The 2,116-nt window shown below is 41.0% G+C and overlaps 1 protein-coding gene across 1 annotated transcript in view; it reads left to right on the plus strand.

Moving 5' to 3' along the window:
* LOC103605942 (olfactory receptor 2AT4-like) overlaps positions 1-182 on the plus strand; it is a 1,748-nt gene extending 1,566 nt beyond the window's left edge. Inside the window, exon 2 of the mRNA XM_008590534.1 lies at positions 4-182. Coding sequence (XP_008588756.1) covers positions 4-182 — 179 coding nt within the window. The remainder of the gene's footprint in view (positions 1-3) is intronic.
* The last annotated feature ends 1,934 nt before the right edge of the window (positions 183-2,116 follow it).

A 2,116-nucleotide genomic window follows, 5' to 3' on the forward strand; every position in this document is an offset into this window, starting at 1 on the left:
TAGCCTACGTGGCCTACAGAGCTGAGCTGTCCCTCGACTTCCACATCATGGGCAATGTGGTGTTTGCCATTCTCACACCGGTTCTCAACCCTCTCATCTACACACTGAGGAACAAGGATGTCAAAGCAGCCATCACCAAAATCACATGTCCCCAGGATGGAGGGCATTCTGGGGGACCTTGATCATTGGATGTAACAAACTCAGCTCCCAGGACAACAATGGCAGCACCTAGCACAGAATAGGAACTCAGTAAATATTTTCGAATCAGTAACAGCAACCTAAATTGGCTTCAGTTAGTTGGGCAGACATGTACAAACTGGTCCTCAAATACTGGATCAAGAAGACTTCCAATGGTACTACAGAATAATTGTAGTGTTCACAATTTTCATCAGTAATTAGTGTAATAAATAAAATTTCATCATTCAATTATTTGTAAAAATATTATTAGGTCCCGGAGACAGAAATGAACCAGACCCAGTTGCTGCCCTGAATATACCCATAGTCTAGGGGGGGAGTCAGACCCAGAGGGAAAAAATATAAGGTGACAGGACAGAGAGAAGCAGTGGGGGTTGTGGGAGGCAAGCATTAATTCAACGTTACAATTTTCCCCTGTAAGTTTTTACATTTTTGGCATTGGATATCACTTGTTTGTTAGCAGGAACTCGTGCATCAGCAATATGGGATCAAAAGATTCCATAAGAAAACTACTAACTGTTCCAGTCAAGGAGTGCTAATGGTGTCCATGTTTCTGCCCAACGGGAAGGATTCATTTTCAGCTTGGATGCCCATCAAGAAGTGATGTTTCCTGCCAAAGGGGTTTAAAGCTCAATTTCCCTCTGAAATCACATGAGGATCAGAGCAAGGATGAGCAGAACTAGAGTCTCCCAATCAGGCCGAAAGAAAACCATTGCCAGGAGAGAGAATGAAGCAGGAAGCTGGTGCTTTGCAGTGCATATTGTGGGGGAATAAATCTTCCCTAACAATTTGTGATAAAGGCTTAGGACTAACCGGAAATTGAATAAATGAGTGACAGGAGAATTTTTCACAAACCCAAATAATAAGGGTTTTCATATGAGGAAATGACATCCTGCAGACCCATGTGCAACAAGATTATGGGGCCTGTAGAACTAGACTGTGTGAGAGAATAGGAACACAGCCTAGTCCAGGTAAAAGATGGCTTTCTCAGAGCTTAGGCTTCTCAGTGGTTTTTGGTCAGAGTAAATTGCAATTAGTATTTCCTTTAGATTTTGTGGCATAGTTTTATGCTTAGATTAACAGTGTAGTAAACACAGTATATATTCTCAGTTCAGAGTATGGGTTCAACCATTTCCAAGCTAAACTTCAAATTATCTTTATAATGTTTCAGTTAAAGAATTAACCCAGTATCACAGACAGATTTCTTTTCTTTTCTTTCTTTCTTCTTTTTTTTTTTTTGGTGGCTGGTTGGTATGGAGATCCGAACTCATGACTTTGATGATATAAGGCTGCACTCTAACCAACTGAGCTAAGCAGCCAGCTCCATAGACAGATTTCTGCATTGAATGAAAACCATCTGGCTTTGCTGTCAACATTTTGATGTCCAAGGTAGGACAGACCAAATAACCAGCCTCTCTACCTCCTTTCAGAACACTCTTTTAACCAGAATCACATCTGCTAAGATGTGCTACATACCATGTTAGCAATGGAGATGAGGTAAATAAGTAGCAAATAGACATTAATTAGAAAATGTGGGAAAGCCAATTAGGTCTAGATTAAAATTTTCCTTTTCAATGATATGTGTGTTCTTGGTTGTAATTTTATATGTATAATAAGGTCCTGTACCCCAAGGGAGCTTGTGTCTCATGAGAATGACAGGGTGAAATGTCAGCACATCACTGTGTTCCACAGGGAGCAGCATGGTTTTCACTTCCACTGGCATCTGAACACATTTGAGAACCTCTTGGTTAGAATGTGGAGTCGCAGAATATTGGAGCTGGAAGAAACACCATAGATCATCTGGTTCTACCCTCCCTATTTTATAGTTATGGAAACTGAGGCCCATAGGACTTGCCCAAAGCCATACAGCAAGTCAATGCCAGAGCCAAGACTCAAACATAAGTCTCTTGTCCTCAAAAAC

This window comes from Galeopterus variegatus, unplaced genomic scaffold, assembly GCF_000696425.1.
Source record: "Galeopterus variegatus unplaced genomic scaffold, G_variegatus-3.0.2 Scaffold6185, whole genome shotgun sequence".
NCBI lineage: Eukaryota > Metazoa > Chordata > Mammalia > Dermoptera > Cynocephalidae > Galeopterus > Galeopterus variegatus.